The 21,268-nt window shown below is 41.6% G+C and overlaps 1 protein-coding gene across 1 annotated transcript in view; it reads left to right on the top strand.

The window, feature by feature from the left end:
* Nucleotides 1–21,268, top strand: part of TENM4 (teneurin transmembrane protein 4) — a 593,945-nt gene that overhangs the window by 419,252 nt on the left and 153,425 nt on the right. The window contains exon 11 of the mRNA XM_042862497.1: nucleotides 5,092–5,302. Within this exon, the coding sequence (XP_042718431.1) occupies nucleotides 5,092–5,302 (211 nt within the window). The remainder of the gene's footprint in view (nucleotides 1–5,091; nucleotides 5,303–21,268) is intronic.

Below are 21,268 nucleotides of genomic sequence, written 5' to 3'. Positions count from 1 at the left end.
ATCTCAGCTTTTAAGCTGTTCTTAACCAGATTGATTAATGCATTAGGACATGACTCTATTAGGCAGTGCAAAAAATCATATTCCCACTTGCATCAGCAGGTTATCAAAGTATTACCAGCTTTATAGTAATTTTGTAACTTACCCTTGCCATCCATTTTAAACTGGAAGTCCAGCAACCAACATCATTATTAAAGATTTATAGAAATACCCTTTATTTTCTTTTTGAGCAAACAAAGATTTTTACTGCAACTATTCTGGGTAATATGGTATTTTCTACTTATTAACACACCTGCAACTTATTTGTGTCAAAAAGGTGTCATAAATCCATGCTTCCTCTGCCTGCCTTTCTGCAGAATTAAAATATTTCAATAGGATCAGCAGGTCATAAATTCAGTGACACAACAGTACCGTTATTGCCCATTTTTGATCAGTCTCTCTTTAGGGAGAGGTTCAGACATTTAGAAGTTAAATATTCTATATTATTTAAATTAAAAAGTCATGGTCACAACAATAGCAGTTGTAGAGTGGAACTCTGTGTTAGCTCTGATTTTCCTTGTTTATAATGATTATTAATATCTACTGTCGAACAGGACTTGCTACATGAATGGTTTCAATTGTTTAAATAGCAATTGTGAAATGCAACACCTAAATCTCAACTAAAGAGTACTGAACTAAAAGCAAAACTGCCAAAATTTAGCAGGACTCTCCACCCAACCATATTTGAATTGATTAAGAAGCCCACACCAACTGCACCATCTCTGCATTGCGTTCTGCAGTCTCGTTTTGGTTGGGATCTTGAGAATGATTTGTCAGTGTTGGGACCTTTCCCATTTGAAACAGTGCAGCTGCGTATCAGTTGAATCCTCAGCTGAAAATGAGACATAAAATGTGGGATGTAGCACGTGTTGGTCATACTACATGCTGGGGGAGGCAGTGCATTTCTACAGAGATCTTGTAAGTGCTGCTTTTGAATAGGCACAAATCAAGTGCTGCCAAGTGTACAAATACCACTACTACTAATAATTGGCATCTGGACCAAAACATCATCAAAAGTTACCAAATAGACTTTTTTATTCCAACAATAAGAGTCATGGTGCAGTATTAGAAACAGGTCCCCAGACCCTGAAGAAATAACTTAAGGAAACTGCAGATATTAAAACAATATTGATATATCAGTAGTTAATATTTAATTTAGTTTTGAAATGGCCCTTTTTCCTAAATTTATTATTTTAAAAAATCTGCTGTGATTAAAACGTTGCTCTCCTTCTGTACATTTTTATATGAAGTTTAAATCTTAGCATTTAATCTCACCGTAACTTATTTGCCTTAGGAGTTATAAAACAGCTAACTTGTTTTCTGTATTGAAACTGTAGACTGGTCTTTCATAGTTAATACGTATTACACAAATCTCATCTTTTCTTTTGCATAATCCAGAGTATCTGCTGCACCCCATAAAACTAACCAGTCAGTTTTAGATTTCCAAATTTTATCAGGAATTTCATAAACAGGACTTCAGCAATATGTGTGCTTAAAGCACTGATAATCTCCTCTTTGGAAGAATGTAATAAAGGGTTGGCAGTAGTAAAATTTGAACTGGCAAGCAGCTTTTCTTCCAAACTAGATAAGCAGATATTTCTGCTGTTTAAATAATCCGTCTTCCATCTTCTGTAACATGCACCTCTACATAATCCATTTTTTTTTAGGGTCTTTGAGTTGGTGCCTTTGCACGTATTCCTGTATTTGGCAAAATATTTAAAGTCTTTTTCCTTTTTTCATGTTAAAACATGAAACTTTTCCAGATTTTTAGGCTGCATATAAGGAAAAAGTGTTTTACAGTAAGGGTGGTGAGGCACTGGCACAGATTGCACAGAGAGGTGGTGGTGCCCCGTCCCTGAGGACACCCAAGCTCAGGCTGGATGGGCTCTGAGCACTGATGGAGCTGTGGGTGTCCCTGTTCAGTGCAGGGGAGCTGGATCAGATGGCCTTCCAACTCAGATGATTCTGTGTTTGTATGATTCTCTTTGGCAAACTGTCTGTCTCTGACCATCCATCCTCTCCTGGTGGTTGCCAGCAACCACGGACACTTACAAGTAGGAAGAAAATGCAAGCTCCAGATTTTTGTAGTCTTAAAAACAGAGCCTGTAGAAGGCAAAAATTTAGGCATTTTTTCTAATTCTTCTCAACAAATGGTAATAAAAGTTAAACAGTTTTCTTGTGGTCTATTAATTTTCCCAAATCAAATCGGTTTTTAAACTGTTTTCAACCTAGGCCAATTTTTAAATAGTAAATTTTAGGGATTGGCTATCATTGTTTGTGGGATACATTTTTTGATTTATACAATTTGAATTGATTAAAATGGCATTTTATCTACAATTTTCTTGCTTTCAATAACTCCAGTTGTGTATTAAAAATATCTGAATTTATTAAAACATAATAAAGCATAATCCACTTGTGATATTTACAGCCAGTAACGTAGCAACTTTGCAAAGTCATCAACATCCAAAGCACCATCTTACGAATATGAATAGAATTAAATTTACTTTTGGCAGGGAGCCCCAGGTAAGCATAACCCAGGTTGGGCTGTAACAACAGCAACTTACTGCGGCTGGATGCCTGCAAGTTGTTTTCATCTCAAGCAAGAAATAAATGCCGTGGGGCACAATATACTAGATGCTACTTGGATTTCAACTTCAGCATGAGGCAAACTGCACTCTAGAAGCGTCTCGAATTTCTTTGACTGCTGAATGAGTTCTAGAAAACTAATTCAAACTACCACGGAGATACCAACACTTTGAGATGAACTTTACCTGCTATATCTGCAGTTACCTGTTCCTTTAGTCTGCTTTTAGAAATCTGATCTATCTGCCTAACAACTCTTGTTTCTGACAAAGCTAACTTCACGGACAGCCAAAAGGAATGCCCTTCACTTGCTTTCTCAAAAAGTGCTGCAGCATCAAATCCGAATGATCCACCTGCTGAAATAAAGACAACATAAATTAAAGTGAGGTCTTGTTTATTTCAAGGAAATAAGTAATTAAAATGTAGAAATGAGAAATACCCTTGTGACAAATTCTGTCTTTTGATCTTCAAGATAGGTCATGTATAGTTTTTGCCTCACAAAAGTGATGGAAATAACTTAGTGATAACTGCAGAAGAGAGAAAACCTCAACAAGTCCTTATCTTGGTGGCATTTGAAGACCATATCAGACAACCTAATAATACACCACATGTTTAAAGTCAACAAGGATAAGGAGTCTAAATGTTGTTGATGGGTTCAGCCAAAGCGTGCAGACATTTAGTACAGCAATACTTACTGGTCTAAAAGCAGGTGGTTTTGTTTTCCTTGCACCTGCCAAAATCTACATGTTTATCTGATTGAGCAATTGAGAGAGGTGAAGGCAAGAGGAGCTGAGGAACAGGAAAGGCTGTGCCCTGACTGCTGAGTTCTGCTCACAAAATGCTCTATTCACCTACCACAAGAGAAGACTCAGATTAGATAATGCTCACCTAATAACTGTGATGTCTGCTAGGATTGTACCCGACTTGTCCCATTCATATATCATCAGACAAAATACAATTATTGCAGAAAGTCAGTGCAGTGTTACTTAAATGGGGAACAAAAGGTAGTTATAATCCTAATAGCGAAATGGAAGTGATTGTTCACCTGAAGTTACCTTGGGGAAAAAAAAAAGTTCTTTTGAGGAAAATTTCTGAAAGCTATCCAGTAAATGGGACTTTTTTTTTTACATTACTTCACCTGTTTTTCATCTTTTATGATCTTTTAACCACCTTGGATATTGATTTAAGGAAAAAAGCATCGCTCACTAAGAAAAATACTTCTGCAAAATGTATGCCACAATTTACTTACAAAATCTTTCTCTGACTTACATTCATATTTCTCTCGATAACCAAAAGCAGTTCTGGCAAACTATCCATTTGGGCTAGGTAATTTATTTCTGTCTTATTAACCAAGGCACAAAGAAAATAGAATAGAGAATCATAGGATGTTTATGGTTGGAAGGGACCTTGAAGATCATCTAGTTCCAACCCCCTGCTAGATGCAGGGACGTCTCCCTGTAGACCACGTTGCTCACAGCCTCATCCTACCTGGCTTCGAACCCCTCCACAGTGGGGCGTCCACAACCTCTCTGGGCAACCTGTGCCAGTGTCTCACCACCCCCACAATAAAGAATGTCTTCCTCTATCTAGTCAAAATCTACCCTCTTCCAGTTTAAAGGCATTTCCCCTCATCCTACATTTCCCTCATCCTACATGCCCTTATAACAAATAAGCTTCTGAGTAGTTTCTCATCATTCGTACTGTGCAGTTTGGCTGCATCCCTAGACCTCAGTTTTAGAATCATAGAATCATTAAGGTTGGAAAAGACCTCTCAAATCATCAAGTCCAGCCCCACCCATCTCACCATGCCCACTGACCACATCCCTCAGTGCCACATCTGCATGATTCTTGAACACTTCCAGGGATGGTGACTTCACTACTTCCCTGGGCATCCTATGCCAGTGCATTACTGTTCTTTCCCTCCCTGTGTCTCTACAGATGGAGCATGTCACAGAATGGCCATGGTTGGAAGGGACCTCAAGGATGATGAATCCCCAACCTTCAATCATGAATCTCCCACCCCCCATGTTCTTAGGGTCATTGTGCCCAAATCACATTCTAAATAAAGATTGTTTCTTCTTGTGCCTAATTACTGGAAATTACATTCATGTCCTCACTCTTTATGTATTACATACATGGTTTCATGGTTTAGTGGTCCATGGTTTTACATGGACATGGTTTAGTGAGCAAATACTGGTAGATGGACAGTTTTATTGGGAGATCTTGGGGGTCTTTTCCAGTCTTGGTGATTCTATGATTCTGTGATTCTATGCTTCTATTTCCAGAAGACTTGTTTGCCAGGTAATCTAGGAACATTACTCAGCTTGAATAGACACTAACAGAAAAAAAACTGCTTATGATATGTCTGAATATGTACATTTCTAATGTTTAATGCAAAATATATGTCTCTTTCCTGAAACAGCTTGAGAAAGCCTGCAGTGCACACAGACATCTCTCTTTCTTGTATTTCAGTTTGACTTTGTCGAGCTCCTCGATGGAAGACGCCTTCTGAGCCAGGAGGCAAGAGGCTTGGAAGGACCTCAACGGCAACACAGAACCTTTGTGCCCTTGTCCAGCCACGAGACAGGGTTTATCCAGTACTTGGATTCAGGCATATGGCATTTGGCCTTCTACAATGATGGCAAGGAGTCGGAGGTGGTTTCTTTCCTTACCACTGCCATTGGTAAGCGTTTCCTGTTTTATTCCCAAACCGTCTGCCTTCGGGCCAGGTGTTAATGCACATACTCAAATTGCATGGTAGCTTTGTGTGGTTTTGGACCGAATGTTTGTACAGGATGTATTCAGCAACTGGCTGAGTGCTGTTAGGCCCTAAATAGCATGTAAGTATTTTGTATGCCTTTTTAATAACTATATCCGGAACGAGATTCCACCTGGTGCCAGCGTTGGATTACAAGCTTGAAATTCCCTGCTTCACTTTTCCTTTGATCTTATTTTTTTATTTAGCTTTTTTTTTTTTTTTTAATTTATTCTTCCTGGAGCAGAGGTAGAGGGATGACTGAAGAGCACAGAGTGGCACTGTGCAGCAGTTTTGCTGACATCCCTGCCTTTAAGCACTGTCCAAATCACTGCAGTAGGAGCTCAGGCAGAGCACTGAGGTTAAACCCAGCAAACAGCACTGCACGGCTTTGCTCATTGGAACCACAACACTGGGAATCTCTATTTCTCCTTGCTTACAGAAGGAATCTCAGATTTCTTAAGAAGTACAGATTAACAGTTTTCTGGGCTGCTCTGGCAATAAGTCCCCTGATGAGCTGTTGTCCATTGCAGGAAGGATGCTGCCTGCAGGCTGCTTGTGTGCTTGTGCACACCACGTGTTCTTACTTCACTCCATAAACAGCACAACCTGTTTCTGAGTCAGTAGTATTAAATTTTAAATCTGGCTCGCCGCTGAACCTTTTCATATCCCCAGATTTGTTTGGTTGTAATTTAAAGATTGCTCCATAAAACTCGTGCTCAGCTTTCTTCCAGCCACAGTGGTTGTTTAATGGATTTTTTTTCTTTGCTAAAAAAGCAGACTCAGTCCAAAGCTGTCATTAATCCCTCTCCCCAAAGAAGTATTGGTGTTGAGTCTCAGCTGTCTGCAATAGTTGCCTAAGAGCTACGGGTTGTAATTTGTCTTGGCAGGTTAATTAAAAGTTTAGATCTTATTAAAGCCATCATTAAGATCCCAATATTCACTTTAAACTCTAAAGTTTACCTAATGCGGAAGTGAAAGCACTGCTGTGTTAAATTTAAAAGCTGGAACTTCACAAGTTTTATACTGTTCACAGTTAAGCGACACCAGAAACAGTAACACATTAGTTTATGAAACTGAAGAGTGCTCTGTAGAGCACAGATTTACTTTCAATTATAATTATGGAATCATTAAGATTGGGAAAGACCTCTAAAATCCCCAAGTCTGACCTCAGCTGATCCCCACCATGCCCACTGACCACGTCCCTCAGTGCCACGTCTCCACAGTTCTTGAACACCTCCAGGGATGGTGACTCCATCACTTTCCTTTAGCAGATTTACTTTGCTGCAGCAGTGCTGGGAACTGAGCCTATATTCTCCACCTTCTGCCTGGAGCAGCGTCCAGATATCCTTCTGAGCATGATCTTTTTTTCCAGTTTGAAATTCCCCAGCTTAGGAAATCACTAAAGCTTTCACAGAAGAAAACATTTTTAAAGCTCAGCCACTACGTGTTTGTTTTCAAAGCGATGCAAAATGAGCTTTCAGCCAGACTTCTCTCCCTGCCTCATTGCACTAACACAGGGAAAAAAAGGCAAAACATCCTTAACCTGTCTTTGAGCAGTGGGGGAGCAGTGTGGGTGAAAAGCATGTCAGATTGTCTTTAAGGCAATATTGTTTTGTTTACCTTTGTGACCATGTGATAAGCAGAACAGTCCATGATAGATTCCCTGTTGCCCTTGAATCATTCTATCTTTTGGCACAAGGGAGTTGGGTTTTTTTCCTGCTGTACAGTAAAAGAGAGCCTTGCCATGGGAATCGCTTGGTAGCTGTACAGTAATACAAAGCCATTGTGTACAGGAAAAGCTGCTTACAGGAAAACCCACTCATTTTGAGATAAGTAAAAAATTAGATAAAGAAGGGCCTTCTTCAGTAGAATTTGGCCGAATTTGTTTAGCATTTATAGAAATATGATAAAAATCGTAGAGTCACAGAATGTCTTGGTTTGGAAGGGACCTTAAAGCTATCCACTTCCAACCCCTGCCATGGACTGGCTGTCCCCACCAGCTCAGGCTGCCCAGGGCTCCATCCATCCTGGCCTTGGACACCTCCAGGGATGGGGCACCTATTGCATTCGTGCCAGGGCATCACTCTAAGCAAAGAATTTCTTCCTAACATCTAACCTAAATTATCCTAATTATTATCGTAAATTATCCTAAATTATTATCCTATGTGATCGTAATTAGCCTAATATCCTAAGCAGGTTAGTACCTTTCTCTTTAACCTCGATTTCAGCAGCTTGCTTAAAAATAGTCAGGACAGGTGTTGTGTGAAAATGCACTGTATTGCTTCAGAGCCTTTCCAGTGTATTCATGAGGTCTGCCAAGACAAAGCTGCTGTGTTTTAAGTCTATCCACACTGCTGTACAGTAGTATTGTGATGTTTTGCTGGTGCCAAGGTAAAGAGGATACAACAACCTGACACCGTGTTTATGAACCAGGGTGTAAAGTGGCAGTGCCAAACAAATATATCAAGGCACACCTGATGGGAACCCTTCAACCTGTGTGGGACGAGGAACATGCAGAGCTGTGTTGGCTGTCAGAGGCAAGCTGCTATTTTGTTTGATTTCTGTGGCAGGAGCACATAGAAAAATCTCCCATTATTATTGTGCAGCCATAGCGCTTGCAGCGTGAGTGTGTTTGAAAGGTATGGCTGGGATGCAGGAAGAAGAAGGACCTGGTGATGGGAGAAGAAGACCAGCAGCCTGGAAGTCCTGGGCTCTGATTGATGTTCTAATTGTGACCCAACCTAAGTTTACGCTTCAGCTGCATGCCATGAGGTGTGACATTTCCCCAGAGATGCTGCGAGGGTGATGGAACTGCTGGGAAAAAACGCATTAAGCATTAATTAATAATCATGAATAATAGGAGAAAGCACAGAATTGATAGTGAGAATCAGAATGATAAGTGCATAAAGCCAGACTGTACAGTCATTCCTCCACTATGAGCAAGGACTCGCCTGAGTCAAGGACAGCAGCTTTCACTTCAGCAGTGCGATGCTGAATAGAAAGGATGCTGATTTTCCAAGTTTATCTGCTCTGTTCTAACAGACCGAACCCTTCAGAGCCAGTGAAATCACTGCGGGCTCTGCTTGATGATATCAATTACTGTGCAGCGCTGGTCTGGAATGATTGGGCCTTCCATTATCCTACTGAAAACCAGAGAAAAATGAAGAAAAGCATGTGTATTCCCAGTTTGATCGCACATTTAATTTCATAAATGGTGAGGCTGTCCATCATACCGATTTGGAATCTGATATAGCTATAACTAAATCCACTCAGGAACATTAGCTCTGATTTTAAGGGCAAAAGATGACAGTTGAGCCCGTTTTCTAAAAGGCTGCGGAACCATCATCGCTACAGAGTTATGTGATGTCAAAATGTGTGCCTGTTACATGCCATTGCTTGTGAATCCAGGGAGAATGCAGTATATAATGCCTGTCACAGTTTGTTCTTCTACAGTGCACAGGCAATTCAGGTGGAGGGAAATAAAATGATTCAAGAAAAGTTTTTAGCTTTTAATAACATATTTATGTCCATTCCTCCAAATTACAATGCAAGGCGTTATAAAGGAATGGACAGAATCACAGAATGGCCCGGGTTGGAAGGGGCCTCAAGAATCATCAAGTATCATCGTGGACAGTCAAAGTGTCTCAATAATAAATTAACTCTTTTTGTAAATGACACTGGAAGCACTTTCTGAAATTCCTAATACAAACAGTTCTCTGCAAAGCACTTTGTGGATTCACTCCCTGATAGTGGTGATTTATTCCCAACGATCTGGTGCAAGTGGAGCAAAATAGTGGGTTGAGGAATCAGCTGGAATCAGCATATCTGAGACAGAGATTTGGCCGAAATCTGCTCGTGGGGGGTAAGAAATGTCTGAGAGGCTGCAAACATCTATGGAACTGGAGAGAAAAGGTCTTCCAGCAGCTGTTACCGCTGAGCTCAGGTTTGTCTGCATGCAGCCCCAGAGAAATCAAAAGGAGAAGCAGCACCAGCTGTCTGAGAAGTGAGCGTCTGTTTGCCGTCGTGTCACCCAACGAGCACAGGAACACATGTACAGCACCCGTGGTAGGATGCAAGGTTTTGTCTCGCTTTTATCTCCTGCAGGAGACAGTGCTTAAGTTTAGGATAAGCCCCGTTGTTCCTCCCGCCCCCTCCACTATCCGTAAGAAAGCTGCTGTAAGTACTTTCCTCTATCAAAGCACAAGCAAGTTGGCAGTGTTATTTATAAGGGGCTGCCAGCACATACAGCGCTTTACAACACGCATCAAAGGGCAAGCTCCCTTCCTGCTACAGCCTAAAATATCACAGCCCTCGTACAGCTCACACACATGAAGGATACCTGTGGGTTCACAGCAGGACCGAGCTTAGGGAGGAGAGAAGGAATTACAAGGCACGGACAAGCTTGGCATTGGATCCTCTCCTGAGGGGATGGGGTTGTGTGAGAGGGGACCTGAACAGCTCTGAAAGTACCCCGTTCAGGTTTGTTTCCCTTACATTCACTGCCCATGTGTATGCTGACTTAAACTCTGTCAACTCTTGGTTCAGAGCGGATTCCCAGGCATGATCCACTGAAGTCTCAAAGCCATTCACTTTACTTACACTTGCTTCACTAACATCTGGGAAAGTCTAAATTGATCTCATGTAAATACTGAGGAGAGTGTGCAGGCATGGGGTGTGATCCTGTATCCTCTGTGGTGTATGCTTTCCCCTAGCTAGTTCCCTTGTTGCTTTACTTAACCCCTCTTGTACAGTTAGGTCTTCAGGAAGAATGGATGTTATGTCCCTGTCACCCTCTTCTGAACATGTCCTGCGAGTACGTCCATCAAAGTAGTTGGCCAAATCAGGACTCTTTCCCTGTTAATAGAACTCCAGCTGTTCTGTGGAGGTGCTCAGTTACCAGTGGTGTTGTTCTCACATACTTTGTGAATATGGTCATTGCATGCTATGGTCACCTTGCCCCATCCATCCCCTGTTCCACACTGTGCCTTGTGGTAGCCCTCTACAGTCAATTAATAGCTTGTGCCTTCCCCGACTTAAAGCTCTTTCCTTCTGCTTGCTTTGCACTGAAAATAAATAAATAAATAAATAAATAAATAAATAAATAAATAGATAAATAAATAAATAAATAAATAAAAATTAGCGACATATGAGAGCCTTGGCAGGGAGGAAAATCACAACTTCATTTTTGATGTTATTGATCTCTCTCTCCTGCAACATAACAGCAGAGCTTTGCATGCTCTGCAAATAGCTTTTTGCCTTCAGCTCTCTGTGTCCCATTACAAGCCCTTGCTTGACAGATGCTCCATGAGATGGTCAGTGCCTTTTTCTGATGACTCTCTTGTTGCCAGCATCCTTGTTTGATGCTTTCTTTTCTGCTCTTTGGCTTCAGTTAGCTTTTAATAGAATCATAGAGTCATTTGAGTTGGAAGGGACCTTTAAAGGCCATCTAGTCTGACTTCCCTGCAGTGAACAGAGACACCTACAGCTTGATTAGGTGCTGAAACCCTGTCCAGCCTGACTTTTAATGTCTCCAGGAAGAGGGTATCCACTTCTGTGCATCCTATTCCAGTACCTCATCACTCTTATTGTAAAAAACTTTTTCCTTACATCCAGCCTAAGTCTCACCATTTTTAGTTTGAAGCCATTTCCCTTTGTTCTGTCTACAACAGACCAAGCTCAAGAGTTTGTCCCTTTCTTTCTTAGCCCTCCTTTAGAAACATTTGCTACACTTCTCTGAATTTGGTAAAGTTTGTAAGTCTCAGGTAGCATAGAAAGCATGCACTCAGTTCAGCTAGGAGGCAATAAGGGTCCTTTCCAACTTGGAGTATTCTACATTTCTATGATTCCGTGGTTTATCCGCAGATAGCTTCAAGCCATTTGCCCAGGGAAGTTGTGGAGCCACCACCCCTGGAGCTTATCAAGAACTGTGGAGATGTGGCACTGATGGACACGGTTATTGGGCATGGTGGTGATAGATTGATTATTGGACTAAATGATCTTAGTAGTCTTTTCCAACTTAAATGATTCTATGATTTTATGGCCAGTCTTCCACTTGGCCACAGGACAAGGTCCTTTGGTGAAAGGAGAGTTGGCCCATGCAGAAGGATGGCAAGAAAACAGCAGACTGTCAACTCCATCAGAGTCAAACTCAGCCCAGCCTGGTAGGTAGGACAGGTAGGTAGGTAGTTGCCTTGGGAGATGGAAATGAGTGAACTCTGAGCTTTATAGGAGTTCCCCTCTCCAAACAAGTGAAGCAGTGTGATTGGAGACGTTACTTTTTCATCGTACACGTAAAACTAATCTTTATAGAGCTTAATAAAAAAATACCTTGTAGCTTGAGCACAGATCTGGACATGGCAGTAGGGCTGTGAGGTGGGGAAGCCTTTCACATTAGTTTATAATCCCCACGCTCAGAGGTTTTTGTTTCCTATTCTCAGTAAAACAGTAGTGATGGTTTTAGATGATGGTGACACAGCCCGTAAAATTTTAGCAGCTGATAACTTTATTAATGTGCCCTAAGTCTTTTCATCTGTGTGTCTATCCCAAAAAATTGATAACAGTCTCATTTCCCACTGCAGGGAGCCCAGAGCAGGAGTGTGTCCCAGTGCTGAGTTTTATTGCCCTGCAGAAGAGCCACAGCTCTTCCAAGGAACCTGGAGTCAGACTATTCATTTCAAATCTAGATGTTATTTGTGGTGACCTTTTCCTCTCTGCAAGTGTCTAAAACAATTCTTACATAATTATCCTGTTTCCCAAGCCTTAATGGCAGGCCAAATTATTATTTCAGGATTCTGCTGTTCAAGACTTTGGGCATCTCTAATAAAAGAGAAATTAGGGACACATCTCAAAGATAATTAAATAATAAGAAGCCTGTAAAGGTCAGATACTTGGCGGTGAAATCTTCCACCACTGCTTTTTCCTAATACAGCATATTTCTTCATTGATGCCCTGCAAGAAAAAGCCAGCAGCATAAATTTTTAGTGTGTGAAGTTAAAATTAAAGCAGGGATGGAATCATTCATTTAACATTGCACTGCAGCTTTTGCTTGTTATTTTGTTCTGGCTTAGTTTGTATAGGTATGTTCCTTTTCAATAGGGCTGAATAACTACAAGTGATAATTTTGGATGGGAAAAAAGGAGAGACAAACAGACACATAGATGGACTGGATGATCTTGGAGCTCTTTTCCAACCTTGGTGATTCAATAATTCTATGATTTATATTGTTGTACAGAAGAGATGGAGCTATGTTTGTAAAAATGGTTTGGGTGCCAATAAGCATTCACTTCAGTAGAAGTAAGCTGCCTGGATGTCTCCAGTGATCCGGTTTTACCTGGCTTTGATTGTGCTTTGATTCAATAGGAAAAAAAAAACAAAACAAACAAACAAAAAAGTAGATTGGTCATTTTGAAAAGCTTTTCTTACATGTGTATTTAGATGGGCTGGTGGTAGCCTTGCACTTGCTGTCAGCGTGCTGTTTGAAGCAGCAAGTTCTCTTGATCCAACAGAGCTTGTACAAAAGGTTTATTGATTGGGGTAATTACTTCAGTTTTAGGGTCATGGAATGGTTTATTTAATACTGCATTTAAAGCCTTTTCCTTTCTTTCTTTTATTTCTGTCCCTTTTTTTGGTTCATTTTTTCAGAACAGCAGATTTCTGCCTTAATGACACGACATACACTGGTACCAGAGGGTCTCTGGAGAAATGTGTAAAGCGGTGCATATGCTTTTTGTTTTTGCACTTTTGTATATAGCTCTTTCCACGTAACCCAGACTGCAGGCTAACGCAAGCAGAGCTTGTTTTATCCCTGCCTTATATTCCTGAGCTGCTGGGGCAGCTCTGTGCAGACTTTTCTTTCCATGAACGCTCCCCTGCTAAAGCACAGTAATAAGTTGTGGGAGTTACAAGTCCACTTTTGGCACACAAAGCGAGAACCCTTTCTGTGCTCCAGCAGACTATTTTAAGACTTCGTTTTCCAAAGGCTGTATTTATCTGTGCACACGTTTAATTGACCACATGAGAGAACAGCAGCCAACAACCTCGGCACCTTAGGAGTCACCAATCTCCCTTTTCACACAGAGGCCAGGGGGGACGCGGACATGGTCTGTGCAGTAACTCCTGGCATATGTTGACTTTTAAAATGATAACAGCTGTTCTGTGTATTAGATGTGTGGCTGCTTTCTTTATCTAAGTGCTACAACAGTCTCAGAAAGAGAGTTAAATAAATTAGGTTAAACTGATTTCTGGCTCAGAGGATTGCTGGGGGCTCAGTGAGGGAGTATGCCTCGACCAGGTTTGTGCAGCTACAGGCAGGAACAGAGCTGTGCACTCTGCTTTTGCTCTGGCAGATACCTGAGCACGAGCTTGTAATGGCCACAGGAAATCAAGGGCATCTCTGTGGGAGTCAGTACTGGGGCTGACCCTGTTTATTATCTTTACTGATGATCTGAACATAGTGATTGAGTGTACCCTCAGTTAATATACAGGTGACACCAAGCTGGGAAGAGGCTCGGAGGAGACCTTATCGCTTTCTACAACTTTGTGAAAGAAGGCTGTGATGAAGTGGGGATTGGCTTCTATCCCAAGTAACAGTCATAGGATGATGAGGTAACAACTTTAAATTGTGTCAGAGGACGTTCAGGTTGGATGTCAGGAAAAATTTCTTCTCAGAAAGAATGGTAATGCAGTGGCACCGGCTGCCCAGGGAAGTAGTGGAGTCACTGTCCTTGAAGGTGTTTAGGAACTGTGGAGAAGTGACGCTGAGGGACACAGTCCGTGGGCATGGTGGAGGTAGGTTGATGGTTGGACTAGATGAGCTTTGTGGTCTTTCCCAACCTTAATGATTTCTATGATTCTTGGTTATGGGATTGATCTGACAAAAGGCCTAGGAGACACTCAAGCCCTTCTGTAGCACTGGGCATCACACTTGAAGGTGTGCCTATAGCACCTGTCTGTAGCATGCCTCAACCTTGCATCTCAGCCACTCTACCTAGTGCATCCCTGTTTTTCAGGATGGATGCATTTGCTAAAGACTTCGTATGAAACGAAACTTAGTCTTCAGTGCACTCAAAATCATAATATTGCCAGGGTTTTGGGGCACCTGTTTCGACCAAACACTTCCATGTTTGAGGTCCTTTTTGTGTGTATACAAGACTGGTTTGCAGTCTTTTCCCTACAGTACACCAACATACAACATCGTTTAAAATTAAACTCAAGGCCAGCTTTAGCCTTGCCCCAAGCTGCAATAGCAGAAATTCTAATGTACTGAATGCAAAGTAACTTCCAGCTTGCTAGTGCAGCTCCAGAAGTTGAACCCTGAAGGCTGAATAATTGTTGTTTCCTGTATTCATTTGTAACAATTTATGAGAGTAGGAAGGAACAAAAAAAAAAAAAAAAAATTTCCTTGCATTCCCTTGGGCAAACTGGGGATATGAGAGTTTTACTGGAGTGAAATTCAGGTTTAAAAATATTCCAGCTGCAAAGATGAAAAGCGAGGAAGAAAAGGAACTTTCACAAGGTTGTTTCTAGATCTCCGCAGCCTTGTCGTATGTGTAGGCACTGAAGTTACCATTCTTCTAAGGTGCATCTTAGAAGGAGGAAGATGACAGCTTGAGTCCAAGGGCCAGTTTCTTTAAAATCATCCATTGACATTTTTCCCCAACTAACTTCTAACCTGTGACACATTTCAGGTGACTTAAAGAGAAAGGGTTTTTTAAGATAGTCAATAGGCAATTCTGTAAGAACTTTATTTCATTGCTCCTTTCGTGCTTTCAGCATTGCTCATATTCTCAGGGAAGAAAACTGATCTCTGTATATCGCTACGAACTGCAGAAATACATTAGCAGGCTTTTTTAAAAGGTTCCTTTATTCTGATCCCAGTGAAGTCATAGGATATTTTACCATTAACTCAAATGGTAGTATACATAGAGCGATGCCCAAGTGCTTTTGAAATCCCATTACACCTTATGCTTTCAACCATCTGATAGCTTTATATTGTAAGGCATTCTGCACTGGAAAGATTTCTTAAAAAGGAAGCAGTAAGAGAAAGGAATGAACCAGTGAGATAAAGTTCTCTCTCCAAGGGGAAACCAAATTCAGACCAAATGTGGTATAGGCTTCTGAAGCGAGCAGGCTTGTTCAGCTCATTATTTACTCCCCACACTATTCCCACTTGGTCCCACTTTCTGCAGAACAGAAGTTCAAAAATAGTCCACGCAAAGCTGTTATTGTAGTACTTACAGCTGGGTTTGGAGTTGAATGTGCTTGAAATAGTGTGAGAAGGACTGATGTTATTGTGGCGGGGCCATTGGAGTACCTGGATGGATGTCTCAAGCCAGGCCACAGAAACAGAAGTACAGACATCTCAAGGGAAACTGTACTCTCATGATGTACTGTCAGATTTGGCAGTCAGCAGATCTTGATGGTTTCAGTAAATGACTCAAAGTGATGCTGAATGCCAAACTTTTAGTGCTTCACCATCACCTTTTAAAACAACCCAGACTCCAGAGGCACTGCTGGTGTGGTTTACAGTGTGCTCTGATGGAGATGTATGGTATCTGCTGTTGGAAGTGGCTTTTTTTTTTTTTTTTTTTTTTAAGTGATAGAGGGAAAATAACGTGCTATTGGATACTGTGATTATTGTACTTCACTCTGACTTTCCAGAGCCTGGATTGACTTAAGGAGCTGTGTAAAAGGACTGCCTGCCCGTTGCCCTTCTCCTGATTTAGCATCCTGATACCTCCATCTGAAGGTTAGAGTTCCATAGGGATATGAGAGCAAAACAGGGTTGTCTGCATGGATCTTTAATTAAAACAGACCTCCCAGCCTTCAGGAAAAGAAAAAATAGTCAAAACCTGGCACAACATCAAGTGGCATTAGCAGTATCAGCATCGCACTAGGCGCCCTACAGAACAGGAAACTGTGAAAGAGCACTCAAAAATAATGAGTGAGTTTCCATGATGCTGTCAAGACTATCACATCCCTGGCTGCCAGGTGTGGATCACTTGAGCTAGAAATATAAAAGCCCTATAAAACACAAATGAAGCAAAAAAATCGAAATCTCAGCAGGTGAGAATGCGCCATGAGAAGGAATCAGTCCTTGCACATTTCTGCTCAGAAAGGAAGAGGTGGATCAAGAGCGCACTGGACCCAGCATTTTCACATTTTCTTTGTTTTCAGAGCCTTATTTTTTTCTTATTTATTTATTTTTTTTATTTGGCTCAAAATGTCAAGGCTGATGTTTCAGATATCTGAAGCGTGTTTTATCACCTCTCACCTCCACGTCTCTCTTGGCATTGTTATCACGATTACAAGAGCAGGTGACAGTTCTCTGGGCTTAGAATCCTACCTACCCTGCAGTGAAATCCAATCGAGTAGCATCATTTCTTTGAAAAATAAACAAGGCTGCAAGCTCTGCAACTGGGAAGTAAATTAAATGCTAGCTTGTGTTCACAGCGCTTCAGAATCTTCTTTGCCTTTAATGTTATACTGCCTGACTTCCTATTCAAATTACTGCTAATACAGTCAGGGCAGTGACAGGGGGCATTTTTGTGAAGGAGAGACATGATTGCAATGAGCTTGCAGGTGACAGTTTTATCCTGGACAAGCACTGGGTCTAAGAAAAATAGCTCGTGTCTTGCTAAAGCTGAGCTGGTGCAGCAGCACAGAGTAAGGGGAAGTGATGCAGAGTCCTTCACCCTCCCATGAGATGTAATTCATTGCAGTGTGATGCTGTGCTCTCATCGTGGCCCCTTTGCACTGCTGAAGCTCTCATAGGGGATTTCAAGGTTAGATAGGAGCCAAAGTCTGATTACCTGCTGCCCTGCTCCACCTGCATTGCAACGCATCTTCCTTAGCTGGGGGAACATGACAAGACAAAGAATAGACCAGTGGACAGTCAGGAACTCTTACTTTCTGTATATATTTATTTGATACAGTCAACAATTCTCTAAATATTTGTCCAAAAGTAGGGTTTTTTTTATTTACTTACTTTTTTTTAAATTAATGCATCTCTGTAAGGGTGGAAGGTTATAAGGAAAGGCTTTTATTTTGTAGATATGGCAACTTCTTCAGGCCCTGCAGCTTCATTTATGTTGTCACCGAAAGATTTTGAGGCAATTTCTTATGCAGAGGTAGAGTAGACTACTCACAGAAGAGGCCAAAAGCCTGAATAATGCATAAATTCCAGAGACTGCTATTAACACCAATTCATTAAAGTACAATTGCTCTACTGTAGTGCTATTCCTCAACGTTTTTGCCACCAAATGGTGCCAGTCTCAGATCAGCTTCTTGAGGCTATCAAAGGAAGTGGTTATGTTTGAATTCATACAACCACACCACACTGAATGGCATTTAATCAGTTTGTAGAAAGCTGTCCTGGTGCTTTTTGACTCCCAAGAAAGCTACTGTCTTCAACTGCCAGCCAGATAACTATTTTTTCTTTGCCAATAGATAGCTGCCTCTAAATGTCTAGGGAATGATGATGCTTGGTGGCAAGAGTAGGCTATAAAATATTTAGCTTTAACACACAATTGTGTTACTGCAACCTCTAATAGGATTCGGTGTCAGGCAAACATCTGCCTTGGCCTCTGGCCCAAAGATACAGAAACAAGCTGTTAAGTTGGGTCTTGCATAGTAAATAAATAAGGCGGGTGTCTGTTAAAGTGCCTGTGCCGCTGCCTGGCAAGCATGGTAAGTATCTAAAAGAGAAGTCCATCAAGAGGCCAGTCATTTGTCTATCTTCTTAATATGTTTACTGTATTTCACATGGATCCCATTAATTCATGCAGGTAATGGTAAGCCAGACCATTATCCTGGGAGCTCTGTCACTGCCACGAGTCTGTCATATCAAGCACGTGGTGTATTTGTCTGTGATTACCAGCCTGAAAACATGGGAATGGTAACAATTAGCAATTTCCCACTGAGCTCTCTGATATTGTTCAGTGACAGATAGTATAATGTGAAATCTAATTGTGGGTATGGGCAGCATCGTGCCAGTTTATAGCTTCTCAGAGGGTAAGTGGTGACTGTACTGGGGTAGCAAGCAATGAGGTAAATATTTCAGCCAAGTTTACCTTAAGATCTACCAGCTGTGAGATCGCTCATCCCAAAAAAATATCCCCAGAGAAAGCAGCAAATATCCCAAAGAGTCATCAGCAGCTGTAAGATAGTGTGATGCATGCTGGTTTGCTCCAGACAATGATCTGGTTTCCTCTTTGATAACTGAAGCTCCATGAAGAGTACTTCAGAAGGGTTTTTTGCTTGGAGAAATCTGTTTCACACTTACCAAACGATTGAATCACAGACTCATAGAATATCTTAGGTTGAAAGGGACCTTAAAACCAACCCAGTTTCAGTCCCTGCCATGGGCTGGTTGCCCCCCACCAGCTCCGGCTGCCCGGGGCCCCATCCAGCCTGGTCTTGGGCACCTCCAGGGATGGGGCACCCACAGTTCTCTGGGCAGCAGTGCCAGGGCCTCACCATCCTTTGAGTAAAGAATTTCTACCTAACATCTAACCTAAATTTCCCCTCTTCTGGTTTAAACCCATTCCCCCTTATCCTGTCACTATCAGACCATGTAAAAAATCACTCCCCCTCTTGTTTATAAGCAACCTTCTAGTACTGGAGTGACGCCGTGAGGTCTCCCTGGAGCCTCCTCTTCTCCAAGGTAAACAAGCCCAGTTCCCTCAACCTTTCTTCATATGAGAGGTGCTCCAGCTCTCTGAGCATCTCTGAGGCCTCTTCTGGACCCGTTCCAACAGCACCCCATCCTTCTTGTGCTTGGAGCCCCTGCCAGGGGTTGTATTACTCCAAATGGGGCCTCACAAGGGCAGAGCAGAGCAGGACAGTGCCCTCCCTGTCTGCTGTCACCCCTTCCATCTCTCATTTCTATTAACCTGGCAACACTTTTCTACATCTTACTTCTCTGAAGTGAGGTAGGCTGGACGGGGGTAAGGGATACTTGTGTACCTCAGACAAGACTGTTCTCCAGAACGAGGCAGTGTGAGTCTGCAAGTACCATGTCTCATTATGTTACTCACTGCTTCTCTCAGCAGAGATCTGCATGTTTACAGTATTTATTCAGGATATGACTTGTTTTTTCAGTTGCTAATTAGATTTAGAAGCTGGCAGGACAATTACTTCCATACGCAAGCTTCTGCAGTCTCCATCTGAAGCCACACCGCCTTGAGTTTTGCTCATTTATCCCCGGCGTGAGTTGTTTGCTTCCAGGAGGTTTGCTCCTCCTGCTGTTTGTTGTTGGAAGATGGCAAGGAAGCTGCATTTTCAAACTTCTATTTGGACATTATAGCACAATCATGTGAAAACATCATGCGTGTTTGACCTTCCAATTTATAATCTTTGCCCTTCCCAGCTGGTGACAATCAGATTATTTCAGAGATTTGGAACCCAAGAGAAAGCTGTGGGAGTCAGACTGAAAACAGGGAACATATATCTCCTTCTAAGAAAGGATTGTCATGGTCTCACAGTGAACTTTAACTCTTAAAAACAAAACAAATCATTGTCATGATTCTCTGAAGCAATTCCCATGGTGCCATTTGTAAAATGCCACATGGAGTTTTGTATGGATTGGAAAATATCAAGATAATTACTTGTAAAAGCTTACAGAGTAAGATGTAGAATGGAAACTAGAGGTTGGCCATTACTGGGCTTAATTAATGATTGGTAGTTTTTCACTGATATTCGTTAGTAGCTACGCTAACTGTGCTTGTACTTAGAAGACATTCTTCCAGATAGTAGCTTTGTGCCTCTAACTTAGGGCTCCCTGGAATTTAAGTTTCATCTCATCTATCATCTGTGCCCCATTAAATAACATCTTAGCTAAATGCTTGCATCTGCACCAAATACCTAACTTTGTCCATGTGCCTTTTTATGCTTTCTAGGGTTCCCCCAACTCAGTTCCCTAGACTTATTGCTAAATCACCTATAACATCCCATTTCATTTGAAAGTGAGGTATTGGAACAGTGTATGTGCATGCGTTTATGTGTGTGTACACATCAGAAGGGCCAGAAAAGCAAGGCAGCTCTCCATCTAAGACTAAATTCAGTCTTGGTCTGAAGACAGAGGTTTTTATCAGATCTTTAGTGGCCATGATTTACTAATGCCTGCAGTGTTCAAAGTGAAAAGAAACTCCAACGTGTGATCATATCTAAGAATATAAATAGAAGCATGCTCAGGATTTTACAGACTTATTGCTCATAAGCCGTGTTTGCTCTCATTTGTTCTGCAGTCAGTGAGAAAAAGGCACATTCATTTAACACTTCATTTCTGGCAATACCTTACAAGGTGCTGTATCAGCTTTGGTACAAGAATATACTGCATGCATCTTCATCGCTTTTTTCAGTTTGTTCTCAAAAGTGAAGAACTTCTGAGAGTGCACAGTGACCTTAATTGCCCTGAGTCACACCAGGCAAGCTAGTATTCTTAGCTGCTAAGAAAGTGCTCCAGCCATGGGACGGGGAGAATTTCTTTTCCTCTTTAGTTCATTTTGTCCCTGTCAGTCAGGTTATTCCAGGGCAAAGTGGGTGTACACAAAATTAGAGTTTACTGGAAATGCTACCAAAATGCTCGGAGACAGTGGAGAAGTAGGAGGAAGGGTTTTTAAGAGCCTCTCTGTCATATCATGATGAGTCGACAGTTGGACTTGATGATCTTCGTGATCTTTTCCAACCTTTATGATTCTATGCTTCTACAATTAATAGTGTACAGTGGTCAAGGCATGATTAAAAGTTACCAGGGTGCTTCAGTGAAGAAGTTACAGTGGGTTTCTTTCACCTGTCTTTATTCCTTTTCGGTGGTTCACAGTATGGCATGGTGCAATTAGGGCATACTTGCAGAGAACAGCCTGGGAAATCGAGGGTTAAGGAGTCAGTGAG

Source organism: Lagopus leucura, unplaced genomic scaffold, assembly GCF_019238085.1.
Source record: "Lagopus leucura isolate 7727_CA_CO unplaced genomic scaffold, USGS_WTPT01 Super-Scaffold_702, whole genome shotgun sequence".
Taxonomy (NCBI): Eukaryota; Metazoa; Chordata; class Aves; order Galliformes; family Phasianidae; genus Lagopus; species Lagopus leucura.
This window is presented reverse-complemented; position numbering and strand designations above follow the sequence as displayed.